Below are 22,684 nucleotides of genomic sequence, written 5' to 3' on the forward strand. Positions count from 1 at the left end.
GGTTTATGGGCGTCCTACCAACCATGCGATTGACTTGGAAAAAGATTATGTACCTGCCAGTTTTGGATGTTGACAGGTTCTATTTCCCAACCAATTTTTTTTTCTTCAACAATTAATGTTGTCTTATAAATGATTGTTTGTAATTTGAGCTGCCTGTAAATGATTATTTGTAGGGATTCCATGCATTCATGCTTGTGTTGCACTGGCTCGAGTGAACAAGCACCCTAAAGACTTTTGCCACAAATTGATAACCATGGAGTCTTATAAAGAAACATACAAGTATCACATTAATCCTCTATCTGGCCAAGCCTTCTGGGAACAAAGTCAGTATAACAGGCCATTGGCACCACCAATCAAGAGGAAGTCAGGCAACCTTCAAACAAAGAGGAGGAAGGACTCTGACGAAGGCACAAGTTCTAGTAAGAAAGCTAAGCCAGGTGCAACCATGAAAAAACAAGTTCGACAATTCACCTGCAAGTATTGTTTGCAAAAGGGTCATACCAAGAGAGAGTGTGAAAAGAAGAAGGCATTTGATGTTGCTGCTGCTACAAAGGCTGTGGAGGTTGCTAAAGATCCTAAGAATGCTACTCCCCATGCCACTGCAACTGCTACTTCATCCACACCTACTGCCAATGCTACTGCCCAGGCCACTGCAACTGCCACTACTACAGGTACAGCTACAGCTACTGCTACTGCTATAAACAATATTCCGGTTGCAACAAATGATGCTCCAATTGGTCAAGTTTCAGAGATTGAAATATCACAGCCAAGTTGTTCTGAACCAGAAGATTCTTAAAAGGTTTAACATTAATTCTTTAATATACATTTTTATTAATTCTTCACTATTAACTCTGAAAAAGGTTTAGTGGCTATTGAGTTTGGGTTTTCATTTGTTGTTCGTGTATTGTGTAGTTCACTAAACTAAATGCTGAACTAGCCACAAAACCTACAAAATTACCTACTAGAAGATCACCATCGCCAACCCCCACTACAGCACTGGATCCAATGAAGGATGCAAGTTCAACCACAATCTCACGATTCACAAATTTTCTAAAGTTTGTATCGACTCCTGGATTTAAGCACTCACGAAAGAAGTAAAACTTAATACCAGGACATTACTTATGCGAATTGTTCATCTTTTGTAAAAAAAAAAAAATTGTGACTGTGCTCACTCTAAATTATAGTTCATTCTGTTAATTTTAGTCAAGTATGTCATATTACTTGCTATGACCAAATACTTATGGCTTCAATGTGTAAAAACTATGAATGCTTTGTCATATTTTGATTTAGATCAAGTAATACTATAGATGGTTTGAATCAGCCTTTCTATTAATTATTAACTTGTACTGTTTGTTCATCTAACAGGATATTATATTATAGAAAACTAACATCAATAACAGAACCTTGTGATGTTACCCCAAAAAGCTTTCATTCATTAAATTAGGTACTCTGTTACATTGCCATGTTCTCAACTCTTTAAGAGCACCATTCCTACTAAAACTACAACTACCAACAACCCAAACCCAAGAACTTGAGTCATGAATTTCAGATTTCTAATGTCTGCTCCCATCTTGTCCACCCGCCATGCAAAGTTCATTTTCCTTTCACCATCATCATCTCCTGGAACAGCTTTTTCAAGCAGCTCCTCTTGCACACAATCATCCCCGACGAATAAGCCACACCATTTTTTCCCCCTTGTCTGCAAACAACCCTCCTCAAATTAATGTCACAAAAAAAAAGCATTAGATTACAAATCAGTTACCTTCACTCACATTATAGTTGGGGCAACTAAAGAAGGGCTTGTTAGGATGTGTCTCCGTCGCTAACCACCTAAGCACAGGGCGACAACCACAGCCACACCAGTCCGGAACCCGCCCATGTGTGTGTGTGTGTGTGTGTGTGTGTGAGAGAGAGAGAGAGAGAGAGAGAGAGAGAGAGGGAGGGGGGAGAGAGAGAGAGAGGGAGAGAGAGGAGAGGAGAGGAGAACGGGTAGAGAAAGATCCTAACATCTGAGATGAAACAAGATATTTGTCACAAAAATTTACTCTGGTTGGGGTAACGTGTGTACAAAAAACAGCTCTATAAAAATTACAACCTTGGGCAATAAGCTGATAAAAACAAGTGTCAGACTAGCCCCTGGACATTTTTTGTATGAAAGACAGAGATGCCAATGAAGAGCTTACACTATCCACAGTTGAGCGCTCCAACTGCTGCAGGTACTTTGGATTTACATGTATGCCATGACTTGGACTAGGAGATTCAGATGCTCTGAGGGGATTCATGTTGGACGATTGACTATTATTAACTACTTGAGAAAGTTGCAACTCAGCTTCAATCTTGCGTTGGGCAGACGGTGGAAAGACTTCTGACCAGGTGTCAAAGAGATGGCGCATAGCAGGGTGCAAATGAGGCTGAACCTGCCTGTATGCCTCACAGAAAACCTGGAGACAGAACAGAACGAGAAGTTTCAGTGAACAGAACAAAATGATACAAAGTAAAACAATAATGTGAATCTAATTGACCTACTTCGGGCAGGCGTAATGCAAAGTTTGTAACATATTCCTGTCCAAAGTTCTTCACTATACTGTCCAAGAGATAGAGTGAAGGAAGCTTTTGCTCTGCAGGCACCTGCACAAAGGAGATTCAACAAGTGGCATAACAAGGCGTATAATTCAACAGAGGTTCTAAAAATCAACCCCAAACTAACTCTCTACCCACTTAGTCACAAATTACATAGCTGTAGTCCATCATTAACAATATAGAATTTAGGTATATCATTTCTTCTGATCTGTTGTATTTGTGAAAAGAAATCTGAGAAAGTGTTCCTAAGCCTATATATAATCAAATACCCGATAATGGACCTTTCTTTGGCAAGTTATAGCAAGACTTCAATTCAGCAAAAGTAAAGTAACAACTTCCTTTAGATACGAAGCCAGATTCAATTTGCACGCCCCCTTAGAGTTTCCTGAAAGGAATTAAAGTACTCAAACGTGTTTGCATACTTTCACCTAATCTTCCCTTTTCTAATCAGTTAGATTGCACTAATTCCTGTTCTTTGAATGACCATTAGCAACTAATTCTTTTAGTTGAATGATGATAATACACATAATATAGTACAAGCTGAGGATAACCCATTTGTTCACTCTATGTCTGGGCGACATTGCTTTTCAGATAAGATTAGACCTAAAAGCAGAAATAGCAGAGTTTGAACCCAAGTTGAAGTCCCCTCTCTCACACACACACACCCCTTTCATTGTTAGAAACAAAAAGTCAAAAACAACAAAATAAAATAAAATCCGAAAGACTTTGAACCCAACTTCTGTCATTCAAGTTACGAAAACTGAAACTTTCACCCAAATATAACAGTGGCAGTATCTTCGATCCTAGATCCAAAATGGGAAATTTACGAAATTCCGAGAACAAAAAGAAAAAGAGAGGAACTTTTCCGCGGAAACCGAGACAGACCTTGAGAATCCGAGCGCAGATAGCGTCGGCGATGCCCCTGGCATGCTCCCTCTGGTGCACAGCGATTAAGGTGAGATCGTTGATAATGAGCTTCTGATTGGACGTGAGCTCCGACAGCAGCATCTCGTACAGCTGAACGATTTCTTCCGTAGACGGAGGGGGCACGTGACCGGCGGTGGCCCTGAGCTCGTCGTCGCGCAGCTTGAGCATAGCCTTGAACCTGCAACCGAGAGTGGAAGGGGGAGGCATCTGTGCGATCTCATTGCTCATGGGTTTCGCGTTGGCCGAAGTAGTAGTAGACGAAGAAGAAGACAGATGTTGCTGAAACGCGAAGGGTCTAGAGTTTTCAGCGGACACTATCAGATTTTCAGAGTACATAAGAATATGCAGAAGAGATGAAGTGAACTAGGGTTAAGGTTAGGGTTTTTGATCAGTGGGTGGAACTGAAGTGCGTCACCGTTATTTATCAGCGGCAAAGCGGGTTGGTCCTTCCCAACTCGTCCCGGTCTGTCCAGGTCTTTTCTGCTAATTAAGATGCGGTTAAAATGATAGTTAGTTCCGCTTTATTAGGGCGGATTGATGAGTTGACCGACTAATTTGTTTGACTTTTTTTATTTAAAAAATAAAATTTATTAAAATTAACTAAAAAATAATAATTAAAAAATAAAATATAAATAAAAAATAGTCAAATTATAATATAATTTTTTTTAATATTTAATTTTAATAAAATTGATCAAAATAATATTTGTCAATAGAACTATTTTTATTTTAAAAAATAAGTCACATAATTTGAGCAAATATATAAAATTGTGAAAAAAATAAATAAAATTAATAACTAAAAGAAGAATAAAAACAAAAAAGAAGTGTTTAAAAATTCTATAATTATTAATTTTATAATAATAATTACTCTTTTATTTAATAAAAAAAAATAATAATAAAAATCTTTGGCCCGACGGACTGGCCCGCCTTGCCCCACCAAAACCCGCCAATTTGGCGGTGCGGGTTTGGCGGATTTTTTTTAATTTAGCGGGCTCCAAATCCTAGTCCGACCCGATTTTTTTAGCGGGTCGACCCGACGGGTTCAACCTGTTTTGCCACCCTACCGTTATTGGCTTCCACCAGTTTTTTAAGTTGCAATATAATAGTAAATATATAAATTATTTATCTTATAGTGAGATAATTATATTAGTCTTTTATTTATATTTATTATATTTTCATTATCAGCACGAGACTCTCATCAAATTTTAGAAAGATTCAGATAATAAATTTTTATTAGAGTAAAGGATATTTTCGTCCCTGACCTTTTTTTTCGCGGACATTTTCGTCCTTAAGGAATGGAAAATACATTTAAGTCCCTCACCCCCGAAAAACGTGGACATTTCAATCCTTCCGTTGGATTCAAGCGTTTGGACGGGACGGAAAAGTTTGACCTGGCAGAGATGGTGCTAACCTGGCCGTTACGGAGGCCACGTAACAGGGAGCATTTCGAAACAGGACATATAAGTCCCTGGAGACAAAAACGACGCGGTTTTGTTACTGACCTCCATTTCTTCTCCCTCGTCTACCTCGATATTTCGGCATTGGCCTTGTCCAACCCATTATTGCAGCTTCGTCTCGAGCTTCCTCCGACGACGAAGCAGAAGAAGAAGAAGAAGAAATCATTAAAGACCACGCAAGAAACCCCGGGCCCTGCCCCGCCAGAATAATCGACTGCTCCGCCGTCGCCGCTATTTCTCCTGCTCCGCCATCACAGAAACCTCAACTTCCACTTCACGTTCCGCCTCAGATTCCTCCTCTCTCTTCCGACGACGAGGAGCTCGTACAGCAGGTGGTGTCCGACGATAGGGTTTGTTCAGATTTCAGTGGGTGTTGTGGGTCCATTGTTGCTCGATGGGGTAGAGCACACGGTGCCAATGGCCACCACCGAGGGCTGTTTGGTTGCAAGCACAAACAGGGGTTCCTTGAAGACCCAATCAACTTCGATTCCCTTACTGTCGTTTTCGACAAGTAATTTTCATTTTCCATAATTTTAGTTCCTTTTTTTCACTCACACCTTCAACACAAGTTTTGATTTTTTGTAATGTTATTGGTTCTTTGCTCTTTTGGGTAAGTGAATATCGTGACAAGTTTGAATTTTTTTTTTCTTGGCTTTCTTTTGTGATACTCCTTCAGACGCCATGGAAGAAAGAATTTCCTTTCTTCATTTACTCCCCCACAACACCCATTTTGTCGATTATGTTGTGTTTGTTGTTGTTGCTGTGATTGTTGCTGAAACTGTTGCTGCTGCTGCTGTTATGGTTGCTGTTGCTGTGATTGCTGAGGGTCTTGTGGGAGAGGAGGGAGAGAAGGGGAAGAGATATTGTGAATTGAAGGATTGGGATTTGAATTAGGGATTGAGTTTGGGTTTGGACTTTGGGAAGGCTGGGATTGAGGGTCCACGGTAGAGGGTTTAGGTGAGGACGTTGAGGCGTTTGGAGTTTCAGCCATTTGTAGAAGAATTGCTTAGTGGAATTGGAGAGCAGAGAATGAGTCTATGATTTCTACGGCGATGCGGACATGGCCAAATTGGGCGGAGAGGTTGAGTGAATCGCAAGAGGAAGAAGAAGAAGGACGGAGGAGGTCGCCGGCATTGATGGTGGCTGACGGAGGCGCGGCTGTGCGGTGGTGATGGAGGCAGGGGCTGAGGAAGAAGAATGGAAGGAAAAGGGACGAAGGAAGAAGAAAATGTCAGATGGGGGAGGAGACGGAACGGCGTCGTTTTCGTCTCCAGGAACTTATACGTCCTGTTACGAAATGCTCCGTCTCCAGGGACTTATACGTCCTGTTACGAAATGCTACATGCGACCTGGCCTCCGTAACGTGCCACCTCAGCGCCACCTCTGCCAGCTCAGCCTTTTCCGTTCAGTGCAAACGGCTGAATTCAACGGAAGGACATAAATGTCCACATTTTTCAAAGGTCAGGGGCTTTAATGTATTTTCAATTGCTTGAGGACGAAAATGTCCGCAAAAAAAAAGGTCAAGGACGAAAATGTCCTTTACTCTTTTTATTATGTCAAAATTCTCTCATCTTGAATTTAATACTCTTGATATATCTAAAAATAACTATTTATCATGAATACTAGATGCTGAAATCCATCTTGATTCAATAGATCTTGGAGATACCATTAAGGATAAAAATAATGCATCACAGAAGGATAAAACCAAAGGCATGATCTTCCTTCGTCGTCATCTTGATGAAGGATTGGAAAATGAATATCTCACATTAAAAGATCTTGCAGATCTATGAAAAGACCTTGAAGAAAGGTATAATCATCAAAAGACAGTGATACTTTCTTAAGCTCGATATGAATGGATGCACTTGCGTCTACAGGATTTTAAATTCATAAATGAATATAATTCAGTAATGTTTCGAATCACCTCACGAATGAAATTATGTGGGAAAAAGATAACTGATAATGATATATTAAAGAAAACTTTCTCAACCTCCTACAGCAGCAGCAGTATTGAGAAAAATGATTTAAAAAATATTCTGAGTTAATTTCTTGTCTTCTTGTTGTTGAACGCAACAATGAGTTGCTTTTAAAAAATCATGAAGCGCGTCCAGCCGTCGCTCCATTTTCCGAAGCAAATGCGGCAAATCATAACCCCAGAAGAGGTAAATGGCAAGGTTTTGGCAACAAAAAAAATTATAGAAAAAAAATTATGTTCACAAGAAAGAATCTCACCAGAGTGGGATAAAGAAAGAAACAATGGGCAAAATAAATTAATAGAGGATAAATGTTTCCGTTGTGGTGGAAAGGGCCATTGGTCGCGTAACTGTTGTACCCCACGGCACCTAGTCGATCTTTATCAAGCATCTTTGAAAAATGACGACAAAAGAAAGGAGACGAATTTTGTTTCAAATGATGCTGAAAATTACACCACTCATTATGAAGTATCTGATTTCTTTGAGGATGCTGAAGGAAATATTGGTCATTTGATTAATGATGGAATAGTTTTATATGTGGGTTTGTTAAGTACTCATGTAAATAAATAATATAAAAAACTTCTTGTTAAAGTTTTATTTTCTATGCATCTGAATTTCAAGTACGATGTATATAAATAATGTTTAATAAAATATTTATGAATTTCAAAATTACTGAATGTACCAAGATAATAATAATAAAATTTTTAGTATATACTATACTTCTTAGAAAAATATTTTCAATCAAGAAAATAATTTTACCATGTAAATATTTCTACTCATTTTATTATTATTTGTCATTGAAGAAAATAGCAAGGACATATAGTGAAGATGTTTGCCTTGCAGATAGTGCAAGTTCACACACCATTCTCAAAAGTAATATATATTTTACTCATCTTGCGCCAAAAGAAGAATATGTTAATACTATTATTGGCTCAGGCAATGTGATAGAAGACTCTGGAAGAGTTATAATTTTGTTTCTTGGAGAAACAAAATTCATAATAAATAATGCACTATTGTCTACTAAGTCTCTAAGGAACTTATTGAGTTTTAAAGATATTCGGCGAAATGGATATTATATTGAAACAATGAATGAGGAAAATCATGAATACTTGTATATCACAACTCATGATTCAAATAAAAAGGTTATATTAGAAAAGTTACCCTCACTTTCATCTGGGTTATATTATACTAAAGTTAGTGCAATTGAATCACATGTCATTGTAAATCCAAAGTTTACCAGCCCAAATGAATTCATAACTTGGTATGATCGATTGGGTCATCTGAGAACAACTATGATGAGGAGAATTCTTGAAAAGAATAAATTACCATTTGTACCCATAAAAGATACAGACGCTGACAAATGTATCAATATAAGAATAAAACGACAATTGTAACCACGGAAGATAGCCTCCGTGTGCCAAGAGTACCCAGACATTGGTTACGTAATTGATCCGTTAGGGTACTCTTGGCACACAGAAACGATCTTCTGTGGTTACAATTGTCATTTTATTCTTATATAGGTACATTTGTCAGCGTCTGTATCTTTCATGGGTACAAATGGTAATTTATTCTTATTGAAAACTCCCATTGACATTCACTAAAGAATCAGAAGATTCTTAAATCTAGTGAATTTTGTTGTGCTGCATGTTCTCAAGGAAAGCTAATTTTAAGGCCATCACCAGTAAAGATTGGATTTGAGTCCCCAGAATTCCTAGAAAGGATTCAAGGCGATATATGTGGATCTATTCATCCATCATGTGGATCTTTTAGATATTTTATAGTTCTAATAAGCGCATCTTCAAGATGGTCACATGTGTGCTTATTGTCTTCTCGCAACCTGGCATTTGCGAGATTATTTGCTCAAATTATTCGATTAAAAGTACAGTTTTCAGAAAATCTAGTAAAAGCAATTTGTCTTGATCATGCTGGTGAATTTACTTCTCAAGCCTTTGATGCTTATTGTATGGATAACAGAATAACCATTGAACATCAAGTAGCTCATGTTCACACACAAAATGGGTTAGCAGAATCACTTATTAAGCACCTCCAATTAATTGCTAGGCCGTTACTTATGAGTACAAATCTCCCAACCTCGGTTTGGGGGCATGCTATTTTACATGCCGCAGCACTTATTCATTTGAAACCAACAAGTTACCATCAGTTCTCTCTTATGCAATTAGCTTTTGACCAGACGCCAAATGTTTCTCATTTAAGAATATTCGGGTGTGTGATATATGTTCCCATTGTACTACCTTCTCGCACAAAAATGGGACTCCAAAGAAAATTAGGAATATATGTTAGATATGATTCTCCATTTATAGTGAGGTGTTTTTAAAGCCCGATTTGCGGACTATCATTTTGATGAATCAAAATTTTCAACATTAGAGGGAGAGAATAAGCTTCCTGAAAAGGGACTTAATTGGAATGCACCTAGTGCATTTAGATCCTCTATCAGAACAATGTGAACTAGAAGTTCAAAAGATTATACGTTTGCAAAGAATAACAAATGAATTGTTTGATGCATTTTCTAATACGAAAAGGATAACTAAATCTTATATACCAGCCGAAAATGCTCCAATTCGAATTGATGTCTCAGTCGAATAAATAGCCACTGAAACAAATTCACGCCAAAAGTGTGGTAGGCCTGTTGGTTCCAAAGACAAAAATCTCGAAAAAGAAGAGGTAAATACTATTCCTGTTGAAAAAGATAAAGACATATTAAAGATACCTGCAGTTGTCCAAAATTCTAATATAGTTTTAACGCCAGAAGACGTTCAGGTACCTGAAAGTTGTGAAAATAATGAGATCTCGATAAATTATGTCTTTACAAGAGAGAAATGGGACCGAAATAAAACAATTATCAATGAAATATTTGCATATAATGTGGCATTAAATATCATGTATGAAAGTAAGGATCTTGAGCCAAGAACAATCGAAGAATGTTGACAAAGAAATTATTGGCCAAAATGGGAAGAAGCTATGAAGGCTGAGTTAGACTCACTTGTAAAATGTGAAGTCTTTGGACCTGTAGTCCATACACCGGAAGATGTAAAATCTGTTAGATATAGATGGGTATTTGTGAGAAAACAAAATGAGAAAAATGAAGTTGTACGCTACAAAGCTCAACTTGTGGTACAAGGTTTTTTACAAAGGCTCGATATAGTTTATAAAGAAACATGTTCCCATGTAGTGGATGCAATAACATTGCATATTTGGTCAGTTTATTCGCATACCACAAACTACATATGCATTTAATGGATGTGGTAACAGCCTACTTATACGGCTCATTAGATTGTGATATCTATATGAAAGTCCCAGAAGGATTAAAGATATCTAAATTGTCCAATGAATATTCACATGGATTATACTCAGTCAAATTGCAAAGATCTTTATATGGTCTAAAGCAATCTGGACGAATGTAGTATAATCGTCTTACTGAGTATCTGACCAAAAACGGAATTAAGAATGATGATATCTGCCCATGAGTTTTTATAAAGAAATCTGCATCTGGATTCATTATAATTGATGTGTACATTGATGATTTAAATATCATTGGAACCCCTGATGAAGAGATTCAAACAATTATAAAAGTTCTAAATGAAGAGTTTGAGATAAAAGATCTTGAAAAGACTAAATTTTGTCTCGGCTTGCAGATCGAGCATACAAAAAATGGGATCTTTGTTCATCAAACAACACACAGAGAAAAGATCTTGAAAAGATTTTATATGGATAAGTCACATCCAATAAGTATCTCAATGATTGTAAGGTCTTTGGATGTGGAAAATGATCGATTCCCCTAAAGAAGAAAATGAAGATATCATTGGTCCTAAAGTACCATATCTTAGTACCATTGGAGCGCTAATGTATCTTGCTAATAATATACGACCTGGCATGTCATTTGCGATGAATTTCTAGCAAGGTATAGTTCCTCTCCAACCAGAAGACATTGGAATGGAATCAAACAAATCTTTCGATATCTTCATGGAACGGTTGATATGGGATTGTTTTATCCATATGGATCCAAGTCACAAATAGTTGGCTATGCAGATGCAGGATACTTGAATGATCCACAAAAAGGGAGATCTCAAACAGGATACCTGTTCATATATGGTGGTACAGCTATATCATGGAGGTCCACAAAATAGACGATTGCTGCAACTAGGGCTGGAAGTGAGCCGAGATGAGTCGAGCTAGACCAAGCTTAAGCTCGGCTCATGAAAATTAAGCTTGGCTCATGGCTCGACTCATTAACAATCAAGCCTATTTCGTAAGCTCAAACTCGACTCAACGAAAGTCATGAGCTGTCTCAAATAATAGGAACATAATCTATAATTCTATATCAATAAATTATAACTTATATATATTAAAAAATATTAAAAAATAAATTTTATATATTGTTTATCTATCAATTATAAATTTTTTATTTATGTCCTACATCAAAATTATATATAAAAAATGACTATAAAATTTTAAATAATTAAGAACATTCATATATATATATATATATATATATTAAATTATTAATACGCATATCCTATATGTATTTAATCTATATTTTTAATATTATATATATAATCGAGCTAACTCACGAGCTAATGAGCTAAACTTATCCAAACTCAAACTCGGCTCATTTAATTTATGAGCTCAATTCCAAGCTCAAGCTCGGCTCACCAGCTCACGAGTTCAGCTTATCGAGCTATTAATGAGTTAAACTCGAGCTGGCTCATGAGTTGGCTTGACTCACTTCCAGCCCTAGCTGCAACATCCTCTAATTATGCCGAAATACTAGCGATACATGAAGCAAGCCGCGAGTGTTTTTGGCTCAAGAGTTTGATCCAATATATTCTATCATCTTGTGGACTGATTGATCATAAGATAGTTCCAACTATTCTATTTGAAGATAATACAGCATACATTGCTCAACTTAAAGGTGGATGCATCAAATGTGATAGAACAAAGTATATTTCTCCCAAATTCTTCTTCACTCATGACCTCCAAAATCAAGGAACAATTGATGTACAACAGATCCGCTGAAGCAATAATCTGGCAGAATTGTTCACAAAGTCACTCCCAAAATCTTCCTTTGAAAGATTGGTACATCAGATTGGGATGGGCCGATTTCGAGATATTAATAATGTTGACAAGAGGGGGAGACTGTACTCTTTTTCCCTTGATCAGGTTTTTTTTCCATTGGGTTTTTCTTGATAAGGTTTTTAATGAGGCAGTCCCATCACAAAGGATTTTGTACTCTTTTTCCTTCACTAAATTTTTTTTCCACTAAATTTTTCTTTAGTAAGGTTTTAATGAGGTATAATCCTAAATGGACATCCATGGGGGAGTATTGTGATGCGATGGATGCCCATTTAATAGCCTGAGACTTTTCAAGGAATGGGCGGTTCAATCTTTCCAAAGGTGGAAGGCTCAGGTTTTCAAGAGAAATTATATTTAATGAAGTTTGAAAGTAATGACCATGTACGTGTATAAATAGAGAACTTAATTCTGATACAAGAACACACAACAATATATAAAACAAAACATTTCTCTATCTCTTTCTCTCTTACACTGTAATAGCATATAAAATTCTCTTTCTTACTATTTTTCAGTGAGTTTTTTTAAGTTGCAATTTAATAGTAAATATAAATTACTTATATTATAGTGAGATAATTATATTAGTAAATATCAACTCTCCAGTCTTCTATTTATACTTATTATATTTGTTATATCTCCTTTATTTATTTATTTATTTATTTATTTATTTCACAATACAACTCAATTATTTTAATCATTGTCTCAAAAGACAAGTTAGGTTTTAAATATACTGTCAAAAAAAAAGTTAGGTTTTAAATAAAAAACAAAGGATAGAATGTTTTTTTCTAAATATTTGAGATAAATATAAATATTAATATTAATATTATTTTTATAATTTTTTTATTTTCGTGTATTCTGTACCAGAAGTCTCTGGTACGGATTGTGAGATGGATCGGGGACTTGCGAGTTGAGGCGGTCGCCGGATTATCTGACTGGAGTAATGGGGTGAGTACCTACAAAGACACTCCGATACTCAAGTCATAATGGATCTAAGAGGTGTGAGGAATGAGTGAGTACCTGAGGGGGCCTCTGGCACCCTTTTATATAACTGGTGGTAGTTATCTCATCTTTTCTAATCTGACTATTAACTAAGATAAGAGAGGTATTTGAATTTGAATGTTGATTAGAGATTGTAGGACCGGTTTGGGCCGTTAAAAGGAGACAAACCCCTGATAACCAGGTCGGAGGCCGTTCCGTTGTGGGACCCAAGAATCGGGTCCGTAATAGTTGCCCCTAGAGTGAGAGAATGAGCGTGCTCGGTCTCATCGCTGGAGGAACCTTTTCCTCGCCGTTGTGGCTTGGCAAGGAGCTTGTGTTTTGGTTTTCTATTATGGGGATGCCATGAGGTGCTTGAAAAGGGCGTGAGGTCATTCTGCGCCAAATGGCGAGATGTTAGTGAGTTTGGCTTTCCGTGAGTTGGAAGACCGTCAGCTTATGCTTGTTTTGTCTGGCCTTTTTGGGCCGTTATTGTGAACTTATTTTAATACTTTGCTTATTTAGCATATTTGGATATCCATTTTGTTGGCCTCGGAGGTGATCAGTTTCTAGGGGTAGCCATTTAACTTATTTGGATATCTGTTTTGTTGGTTTTGCAAGTGATTGATTCTCGAGTCACCATTTTTTGTTTTGTTACTTGGATATCCGTTTTGTTGGCCTCGCGGTGATCGATCTTCGACTCGCTGTTTACTTATTTGGATATCCTTTTTGTTGTTCTCGGGGTGATTGATCTCCGGGCCACCATTTACTTATTTGGATATCAGTTTTATTATTTGGATATCTGTTTTGTTGGCCTCGGGGTGATTGATCCCTGAGCCGCCATTTTTGTTATGTGGATATCTGTTTTGTTATTTGGATATCTGTTCTGTTGGTCTCGGGGAGATCGATCCCCGGGCCGCCATTTTTCGTTATTTGGATATCATTTTGTTATTTGAAAATTCATTTTATTTTCCTCGAAGTGATTGATTTCAGGGAAACCATTTTTTATTATTTGGATATCCGTTTTGTTGGCCTTAGGGTGATCGATCCCCGGGTAGCCGTTTACTTATTTGGATATCCGTTGAGTTATTTGAATTTCCGTTTTGTTGGTCTCGAGGTGATCGATCCCCGAGTAGCCATTTACTTAGTTGGATATCCGTTTTGTTATTTGGATATCTGTTGTGCTTGAGAAAACCCAGAGATCTGAATACATTATATCGATCTAGCTACAACAACTTCTCTCAACACCTTTCATTCTTTTCTCATCATCTGCTGCACCTAATTTTGCATCATGGCTTCAAAACTTGAAAGTGGAGCTTATCTTTCTTCTTTTGTTGATGCTATTTGAAAGAAGATGTCTTTAATACTTGAAGATGACTCTATCCTCGAAGGTGACTACTCTGCTCGGATGTTGCTTGAAAAATTGGATGATTATTGGTGCGCAGAAATCGTGATCGTTCATTCCTTGGTAACGGCGTCAAAAACTTAATACGCACGTTCATAATCTTAGTTCTTTGTCACAACTTCGTACAACTAACCAGCAAGTGCACTGGGTCGTCCAAGTAATAAACCTTACGTGAGTAAGGGTCGATCCCACGGAGATTGTCGGCTTGAAGCAAGCTATGGTCATCTTGCAAATCTCAGTCAGGCGGATTCAAATGGTTATAGAGAATTGATAATTAAAACATAATTAAAATATAAACTAGGATAGAGATACTTATGTAATTCATTGGTGAGAGTTTCAGATAAGCATGTAGAGATGCTTTCGTTCCTCCTGAACCTCTGCTTTCCTGCTGTCTTCATCCAATCATTCCTACTCCCTTCCATGGCAAGCTGTATGTTGGGCATCGCCGTTGTCAATGGCTACTTCCCGTCCTCTCTGTGAAAATGGTTCAATGCGCTGTCACTGCATGGCTAATCATCTGTAGGTTCTCGATCATACTGGAATAGGATTTACTATCCTTTTGCGTCTGTCACTACGCCCAACACTCGCGAGTTTGAAGCTAGTCACAGCCATCCCTTCCCAGATCCTACTCGGAATACCACAGACAAGGTTTAGACTTTCCGGACCTCAAGAATGGCCATCCATGGGTTATAACTTATACCACGAAGACTCTGATCTCACGATCAGGAGACTAAGAGATACACATTCAAGCTTGTTTGCATGTAGAACGGAAGTGGTTGTCAGGCACGCGTTCATAGGTGAGAATGGTGATGAGCGTCACATAATCATCACATTCATCATGTTCTTGGGTGCGAATGAATATCTTAGAATAGGAATAAGCTTTATTGAATAGAAAATAGTAGTAATTGCATTAATTCATGAGGAATAGCAGAGCTCCACACCTTAATCTATGGTGTGTAGAAACTCTACCGTTGAAAATACATAAGAACAAGGTCCAGGCATGGCCGAGAGGCCAGCCCCCCTAAACGTGATCAATATGATCCAAAGATGAACTAAAAATGCATAAGATGTCTAATACAATAGTAAAAGGTTCTATTTATATCAGACTAGTTACTAGGTTTACAGAAATAAGTAAACGATGCAGAAATCTACTTCTGGGGCCCACTTGGTGTGTGCTTGGGCTGAGCATTGAAGCTTTCATGTATAGAGGTCTTCCTTGGAGTTGAATGCCAGTTTGTAACTTGTTTCTGGCGTTTAACTCCACTTTGCAACCTGTTTCTGGCATTTGACTCTAGAATAGGGCTGGGAGCTGGCGTTGAACGCCATTTTGCGTCATCTAAACTCGGGCAAAGTATAGACTATTATATATTTCTGGAAAGCCCTGGATCTCTACTTTCCAACGCAATTGAGAGCGTGCCATTTGAAGTTTTGTAGCTCCAGAAAATCTATTTCGAGTGCAGGGAGGTCAGAATCCAACAGCATCTGCAGTCCTTTGTCAGCCTCTGAATCTAATTTTTGCTCAGGTCCCTCAATTTCAGCAAGAAAATATCTGAAATCACAGAAAAACACACAAACTCTTAGTAAAGTCCAGAAATGTAATTTTTAATTAAAAACTAATAAAAATATAATAAAAACTAACTAAATCATACTAAAAACATACTAAAAACAATGCCAAAAAGCGTATAAATTATCCGCTCATCAATTATCTGTGTGATGTTGAACCTGTGCTTGATGATGCTGAACTGAAGCAGTTCAGTAACAATAGAGTGAAGAAGTGGTTTGTTGATCTCCATGATGCGCTCTATATGGCTGATGACTTGCTCGATGAACTCGCCACTAAAGCTGCCACTACCACTCCAAGGGATCTAGGTAACTCTTCTCCGTGGTCTCACTATATGTTGATTTATGTATTGAAGATAGTGGTGTCAATGTCATGAAAAAATAGTTGGCACACTAGAGTCCGTTGTAGGACAAAAAGGTAAACTTGGTCTGAAAGAGAGTGCCAAGTTGGACACATCATGGAAAATCCCGTCAACATCTCTTGTTGTAAGTTCTGACGTATTTGGTCGGGACCAAGACAAGGAGAACATAATCAATTTGCTGTTAGATGATACCTGCGATGCTGAATCACTTGTGACTATGATTCATATTGTGGGTATGGGCAGGATAGAAAAAACTACTTTGGCTCAATTGGTTTACAATGATGTCAAAGTCCTCGGAAAATTTGATACTAGAGCATGGGTGTATGTTGCTGAAAATCCAGACCCTCTTCATATTACAAGGACAATAATAGGGGGAATAGATTCTTCTCCTTGTATCCTGGATAATTTTGATTTACTTCAAACTAATCTGAGGAAAAATTGACAGAAAAGACCTTCTTAGTTGTTTTAGATGATGTCTGGCATGATCAACGAGACATGTGGGAGAAATTTCTAGAACCTTTTCGGTTTGAGAATAATAGAGGTAAGATTTTCCTAACAACCCGTAGTGAAAATGTGGTTTCTGTATTTGCTGCTAATAATCTACATTATCGACTAAGTTTGTTGTTGGAAGATTGTTGGTTAGTGTTTTTGAAGCATTCATCTATTTCTACAGATTCTAAACAATATACAACTTTAGAACCAGTTGATAGAAAATTTGTTAAAAAGTGTAAGGGATTACCTTTGGCTGTGAAGACACTTGGAGGCTTATTGCACAATAAGTATCATGAAGGGGATTGGGAACTTGAATGTAAAATTTGGGAATTTTCCTACGATGATTGTAAGATTGTTTCTAGATTAAAAGTCAATTATCATTATCTCCTTTCATATTTAAAGTGTTGTTTTGTTTATTGTTCTTTATACCTTGAGAATTATGAATTTGACAAAGACAAATTAATCTTGTTATGAATTGCTGGAGATCTTTTATGACCAAAGGAAAACAACACATTAAAAAATATTGATCGTGCATATTTTGATGAATTAGTTTCAAGGTCATTTTTTTAACCTTCTATTACTGAGAGAAGGTTATTTGTAAGCATGATCTCATGCATGATCTAGCAATGTTCTTTGTTGGGAAATTTTGAGAATCTACACGGGGTAAATAGCAAAATTCGTCATTTGTCCTTTTCTTCAGAATCTAGAGATATCATCACGTCATTTGGAGAGGCCCGTAAGAGAGCAGCACACTTGAGAACAGCTTTAGATTTTTCTTCGTATGGATATCGTCAATCAATTAATGTTAAAAGCATTCCTTGGCTCTTACAACAACAATTGAGAGTTTTGTCATTTCCTATAAAGTCATTGACTGAAATAGCAGCACTGAACCACTCGTCATCTTTATCACCTCAAACAAAATAGGATATATAACAATTTCTGTTAAAGGGAACTTTCTGTGATTTTTGTTTTCTGGTGTAACAAACTCTTAGCTATAGTAGTACGTGCTCTGCTATATATATACACATAGCTGTACTTGTAAATACAATTACAATCAATAATCTCAGTTCATTTTCATCACTTTGTTACGGTAGAACACATAGCTATAATTTGTAATTTAATGTTTGAGCATGTGACTAAATTGTGATGTTTCATTCAGACACTCTCGAGTTTGTTGATAAATAAGGTGTTATTTGTTGTTGTTACATTTGTCCCGAACAAATTTCCACCTTGAATTTGATATCTAATTAAAAAATTCAATACAAAGTTTACATTATATTATTCTTATTGGAATGTTAACTATATTTAGACCCTTTTTTCTTATGTTCAGATGTTAACCATTTATGTTTTTACATCTTTTTGTCTTTTTCTCTCTATAATTGCTCCCATGATTTTAATTTGTATTTGCACAACAACCAATATAATTCCGCGTCTCTTATTTATTTTTTATTATCTTGTGTACTTACAAAAAGAAAATTGAATACCCCAAAGGCTTCCACTCAGAAGGATCAAGGTAAGTTCTGGTTGTTAAGAAATTATTTTAATTTTTTAATTTGTTTGTAAGTAATATATATATTAAGTATAATTACAAATTATATTATTTTGTATTAAATGATATATATAATAGTGATCTCATTTATTATTATAAATATTAAATTGAATAGGTCATAATTATTTTTGATTTGAAATTCAATGAGAATAAAATCTGATATTATTTTTTGTTCCTTAGATAATTATCTTTTGGATTTTAGATATATTATCTTTTAGACTTTAGATACTATTTTATTTGGGTTTTAGGATTTAATAGTACCATGTTTAAATATAAATAGTGCCCTTTAGAGTTTCGGTTCCCAAGATACCAAAATCGTCTCAGCAACTCCTTTCCCATCAGAGAAGTTGTAATTCAACCGCCTAGAATATAGAAAGCTTTGATTAAGAAAGATCAAAAGAACCACAAGATCCAAACTCTTCCGATCATGATTCATGTTTATGAATTCAGCTACGCTTTCGCATTCAAGTATTTTATTTGTTAATCATTTAACATGGATAATCTTTGGGTTAAGAAATTCTGAGAAAATTCTAATAAGTGGTATCAGAGTCGTCTATGATTAAATCATTAATAAATTGTAAATTTATTTTATTTTGATTTGAATCTTAATTTGAGTCTGTGAAATTAGATTCAAATATGTATTGTTTTTGGATTGTGTAGCACATGTTAATAAAATTAAAAGAATTTAATTAATTTCTTGATCATAGACACTGCATATCCATAGATTTAACATATTTATCATAAAAAAATTTTTGTATGCACTATGGTTTAATCTGTAAATATAAATTTAGTTTTTTTTTAAAGAAAAAAAAGTTCTTCGTTTGTTTATCATTTTTTTTATACCATTCTATATGGATTCATTTCTTTGGCAAATTCATTATTTTTTTTATTTTGTGTGGATGGAATAATAATGATTGATTCTAATTTTAATAAATCAAAAAACTTTTTGACATATGAATTTGTTGAACAATTATAATCATGTCTTTTTTAAGGTCTGAAAAGATACCATTAAGATTTAATTCTTTTTGTGATTTAAATATTTTTTTAATTATTACATAAGGAAAGTAGTAACAATTTGGATTATTATACCACCTATTTTATAAAGATTTAGTTTTGGAATAAATTGATTGAACATTATGCTGTCAAAGTAGCTTCTTTTGTGAAAATTGATTTATTTAAAACATTAGGAATATGGTAATATATAATTCATGTAAATATTGGTCAGCCCAAAGGAAGGTCTATATTTGTCCGAATTACATATACATATTGATGGTAAATACATGTTTGGATAGCTAATTAAGAATAAAGTAATACTTATTATTTATGCGGACAATAATCGGCCCAAAGGAAGTTTATTGTTTGGCCAAATAATAAGCCGTGCACACTTTTGTTTATTTTTTATTAATTATACGATCACTAATCGGCCCAAAAGGAAGGTTATTGTTTGGCCAATTAATAGAAAATATATGCGGTATTAAATAAGTTGCAGAGTTTAAGTCTCAGTGTGTGCATTCAGTCGATCCAAAGAAAGGCTTAACATGTGACAGAAATTTTGACAATATTTTATTATTGCAATGAGAATATCACTTACAGTTAATTTTTCTATCCAAATATTAAAAATTAATGTTGTTCTAGATATCTCAATATAGATTTTTTTTCCATTATTTAACTAATATTTACGGTATGTTCCTTTTTGTTCTAATAAAGAAACTATAGCTTCAGCTACCGATGTTTCTTTACAAATTAGCAGTATTCCTATGCTTAATGAATCAAACTTTAAGGTTTGGAAGGTTACTTTTGAAATTATTTCAGTTGTATAGATCTAGATATAGCTCTTTGAGAGAAGAAACCCACTTCCACTCTAGAAAATCTCAATGAGGTTAAAATATAGAAGTGGGAGAGATCCAATCGAATGAGCATTATGATCATGAAACACTCAATTTCTAAGGCGTTTCGAGGCCCAATTACTGAGGATAAAGATGTCAAACAGTTCCTGAAAAATATTGAAAAATTCTTTGCTAAGAATGAAGGGGGAGGCAAATAGCCTTTTGAGCAAACTTGTCTCCATGAGGTATAAAGGCGAAGGGAACATAAGGGAGTACATTATGGAAATGTCTCATCTTGTTTCAAAATTAAAAACATTGAAGTTAGATTTGTCTGAAGACTTACTTATGCATTTCATTTTGAACTCCCTTTCTGCACACTTTGGGCAATTCAAAGTGCGTTATAACACTCTGAAGGACACTTGGTCCTTAAATGAGCTTATATCTCACTGTGTGTAAGAAGAAGAGAGGCTATATTAAGATAAGACTGAAAGTGCTCACACGGTTTCATCTTCTCAATATAAAAGAAAGCGTGATACTATTGCGAATGTGCCTTCTCAGCAGAAAAAAGTTAAGAAACAGGATCAAGTTTTAACTTGTTTTTTCTGTAAGAAGGTGGGACACATGAAGAAGGATTGTACCAAATATGCCACTTGGCGTGTAAAGAAGGATATAATTCTTACTTTCTTTTTTTCTGAGGCTAGTTTAAGATATACACCTGTTGATACTTAGTGGGTAGATTCTGCTGCTACTACTCATGTAAGTGTTACTATGCAGGATTGCCTGTGGAGCCGAACGCCAAGTGATGCTGGAAGATACATCTATATGGCAGACGACAATATAGTTACAGTCGAAGCTATAGGAACCTTTAGATTATGTTCCACGAGTGAATTTTATTTGGATTTATTACAGACATTTTATGTACCATCATTTAGACGGAATTTAGTTCCTGTTTCTCGTTTGGACAAATCAGGTTATTTTTGTTCGTTCGGAAGCAATAAAGTCAGTCTCTTTTATAATTCGGATAATATTTGCTCTGGTCGTTTGGTGGATAATCTATATATGCTTGATTTAAATTCCTATAATAATGAAATACTGTAAACAGGTACAAAATGAAAACTAAATGAGAATTCGGCATCAATATAGCACAAACGCCTAGGCTACATCTCTAAACAAAGAATTCAGAGGCTCGTGTCAGATGAAATTCTTGGATCCCTAAATTTGGTGGACTTTAAAGTCTGCATTGAGTGCATAAAGGGGAAAAGGACAAACGAAAGAAATTAGGTGCTGAGAGAGTTAAAGATGTCTTAGAACTAATACATACCGATATATGTGGCTCATTCCCTACTGTCTCTTGGAAACGACAACAGTATTTTATTACATTCATAGATGATTACTCTCATTACGAGTACCTATATTCAATTCATGAAAATTCCCAAATCTTAGATGTTTTCAAGTCTTTCAAAGTTGAAGTTGAACTTCAACTTGGAAAAAAAATAAAGCTGTCAAATCTGATCGTGGTTGTGAATACTACAAAAAATATGACGGTTCATATGAGCAACGTCCCGGGCCTTTTGTTCTTTTTCTAGAAGAGTGTGGTATTGTTCTGCAATACACTATGCCAAGCAAACCTAGCTTGAATGGTGTTGCAAAGCGAAGGAAACGAACTATTAAGAATATGGTAAGAAGTATGATTAGTCATTCTTCCTTACTTGAATCACTCTAGGGAGAAGTCTTAAAGACCGCAGTGTACATCCTTAATAGGGTGCCAAGCAAAGCAGTTAACAAAACCCCTTATAAAATTTGGACTGGAAAAGATCCAGTACAAAGCATTTGCATATTTGGGGATATCCAGCTGAGGTGCGACCTTATAGGCCACTTGAAAGAAAATTGGACTTAAGGACAATTAGTTGCTACTTTGTTGGTTACGCTGAGCTTTCACGGGGGTACAAGTTTTACAATCTTGCATCAAGGTCTATTTTTTGAAATGGAAAAATGTGAGATTTCTTGAGGATGTTAAGTTTGGGGGGAAGGAAATGTTAGGAATGTTGATTTTGATGAGGATTCTGTAACTGACAATGATCAGGTCTTTGTATCTATTATTGTTCAAGATACAATTATAGTACAAGAGCACAATGAGAATCCTACTGTAGATTCAATTACAATATAGGAGAACAATGAGAATATTGTTGTTGCTTAAGATACTGCTACGGTATAGAAAAATAATGAGAATTCTCCTCAATCCCAACTCATACAGCAAGCTCAACAACTTCAAGAAGTGTCGTTAATAAGATCCAACAGAGAAAGGAGAAAATCCATCTGTGGTCTCAAACAAGTTTTCTGTCAATGGTATCACAAGTTTCATCAAGTCATTACTTCATATGATTTTAAGGTAAATATCATAGATGAGAGTGCATACTACAAGTTCAGTGGGAGTAAATACATCTTTTTGGTCTTATATGTTGATGACATTCTATTTGCCAGTAACGATATAGGCTT

At 36.0% G+C, this 22,684-nt stretch overlaps 1 protein-coding gene across 2 annotated transcripts; it reads right to left on the reverse strand.

Moving 5' to 3' along the window:
• Window positions 1-1,412: 1,412 nt before the first annotated feature.
• LOC112710015 (polyadenylation and cleavage factor homolog 4) lies at window positions 1,413-4,004 on the reverse strand. Of its 2 annotated transcripts, none has more exons than XR_003156614.3 (4): window positions 3,466-4,003; window positions 2,527-2,628; window positions 1,773-2,441; window positions 1,413-1,699 (listed from the first exon to the last, which is right to left on the reverse strand). XR_003156614.3 is itself a non-coding variant. In XM_025762079.2 (4 exons), exons 1-4 carry the CDS (start codon window positions 3,841-3,843, stop codon window positions 1,469-1,471), a joined length of 969 nt encoding a protein of 322 aa, XP_025617864.1. In that variant the 5' UTR covers window positions 3,844-4,004; the 3' UTR covers window positions 1,413-1,468. The 2 variants fall into 2 exon arrangements, 1 of the variants encoding a protein (XP_025617864.1); XM_025762079.2 differs by having other exon boundaries at window positions 2,184-2,441; window positions 3,466-4,004.
• Window positions 4,005-22,684: the final 18,680 nt, after the last annotated feature.

This window comes from Arachis hypogaea, chromosome 9 (assembly GCF_003086295.3).
Source record: "Arachis hypogaea cultivar Tifrunner chromosome 9, arahy.Tifrunner.gnm2.J5K5, whole genome shotgun sequence".
In the NCBI taxonomy this organism is placed as follows: Eukaryota; Viridiplantae; Streptophyta; class Magnoliopsida; order Fabales; family Fabaceae; genus Arachis; species Arachis hypogaea.